General features: G+C 33.5%; 1 protein-coding gene across 1 annotated transcript; it reads left to right on the top strand.

Moving 5' to 3' along the window:
• The first annotated feature begins 697 nt into the window (after positions 1-697).
• Positions 698-1543, top strand: LOC109805077 (uncharacterized). The gene has a single exon (XM_020367028.3). It carries the CDS (start codon positions 818-820, stop codon positions 1289-1291), a length of 474 nt encoding a protein of 157 aa, XP_020222617.1. The 5' UTR covers positions 698-817; the 3' UTR covers positions 1292-1543.
• The last annotated feature ends 675 nt before the right edge of the window (positions 1544-2218 follow it).

Here is a 2218-nt window from a genome sequence, read left to right on the forward strand (position 1 = left end):
ATATAAAAAAATGAAGCGTTACAATTGGCTTCCATATTTTTGTCTTTTTTATTCTTTCTTGTATATACCTTTTTTGCTATTTTTTTTTAAACAAAATTAACATTTTCCGGACAAAATTGGGTTACTACACTAATAGAAAAAATGATAAACTCATTCAAATCAAATCAACGTTGTTATATAATAATAACAATATATTTAAATTAATCATATTTTATAAATTATATTTTATCAAATATTTCATATTTAAAAATAATTATAAAATAAATATTAATATATTAAAAACTTTTAAGAATATTATATAATAATAGTTATAAAATAACAAATATGAAAAAATGTTATATTCTATTTTGTTTAATTTGTTATACTTAACTAAACATTAAACAAGATAAAAATATATATATATATATATATATATATATATAATTAAATATAATATTTTATTCTGTTCAACAAACAAAACAAACACAAAATAAAAGAACTAATTTCATTCGGTTCTGTTGTTATTAAATATAATATAAATACATTATTATTCTCCTCCATTCTATTTTATCCCGTTTTACTATCAAATGTTAACTTAGATTAGAGAATATTATTGTAAATACTTTTCTCACACGTCTCCATTTAGAAAAAAAAAAAAAAATAGTAATGATTGTTACCTGAAACGTGCGCGTTACGTTGCAGTTGTAATATGTAATGTAAGCAGGAAATTTCTCCTCCTTCTTCTTTCTTTGAACCTTTTCTGTGCGACCATTTTCCACTCTCTTTTACATCAAACACAATCCTTCCAAACCCCAATTTCTCAACCCACGCCAAAACCATGACTCCTTCCCTCGCAATTCTCCTCTCCCTTCTCCTCCTCCTCCTCCTCCTCACCCTCTCACACGCACGCAACCTCCAAACCTCCTTCCCCGAGCCCCAACCTAAATCCGAACCTCAACCACACCAACACGACACCGTTTCCTTCACCGTCGACTCCCTCGATCCCCTCCCTCTCACGCTCCTCCGCTTCCGTCCAATCAACCGCCGCTTCCACCCGCTCCCCCTCGGCTCCCGCTGCCGCCACGCCCACCGCCGCCAGATCGCCTACGGCAACGACATGATCCAGCTCTCCCAGATCCGTCCGCGCTGGGCTAGGGTTCACGCCGCCGACGTCAACGCGAAGTCAACGGCCACCGTGGAGGACCACCGCGACGAGCACCACCGCCACAACCACCATCGCCACTACCACCACCACGTCCGCGAGGAGAGCTTGTTCGCGAAGAAGATTCGCGAGTTTTTGAACCTCTTCTGATTTTCCCGACGAATGATGCATATATATAGTAGTCGTGTTATGTGTGTGAGCGATGTGGGAAGCGCCTATGCTATGTAGCGTTTTTATTTTTCTGTTGTTTTGGGGGTATTTTATAGAATAATTTGGTCTTGTTGCCAAACAAACTTATTTCCTACTGTTTTTGCTTCATATATATGGCACTTGTTGCTAAAATATTAGGATCGGTATAAATTTTATAGCAAAAATTAATGTAAATATTTGTTATTATTGTGATTTTTAGTTTATTTGATGATTTGATCTTAAGTTGGTAATTGATGGTGGTTATATGAGTGGAGTGTTTAAGTGATATACTTGACTTATGGTTATTGAGTAATGGTTTCACAAACATGGTGGAGGAGAAATGGAACTAGCTATAACTTTCTGAACGGAGTTTTTATGTTCTCAAAGAAAAAATTGAACTAAAACCTAGACCCAGGCCTGGTGCTGGTGCCAGTAAAATCTAAATATTATTTTAAAATATTTTGATAACAATATTGATTAAACTACAATAAAATAGATAAAGAAAAACAATAATTAATTATACATTCTCTAAATTCAAATACAAGAAATATAAATACATGACTAATTAAGTTGACATACTGTCTTTAATTTGATCTCAGATGGAGTCTCGAACAAAATTCATCTCCATTGAAGAAGTCACGATTAATTAAAGGTAGAAATTGATCTTCACCAATACAATCATCATTTTCTTGCTCCTCCATATTTTCATTTTGACAATGCAAAAATTCAAAATTAGTTTGAGATTGTCTTCTAATAAAATTGTGTATAGTCATTGTTGCAACAACTAATTTAACTTGCTTTTTAAATTTGAACTTAGGCATGCAACGAAAAATTGTAAATATATTTTTTCATACCCCAAAAGTGCTTTTTATTGTGTAGCTCAACCTT

Source organism: Cajanus cajan, chromosome 2 (genome assembly GCF_000230855.2).
Source record: "Cajanus cajan strain Asha chromosome 2, NIPB_CcT2T_4, whole genome shotgun sequence".
Classification (NCBI taxonomy): Eukaryota; Viridiplantae; Streptophyta; class Magnoliopsida; order Fabales; family Fabaceae; genus Cajanus; species Cajanus cajan.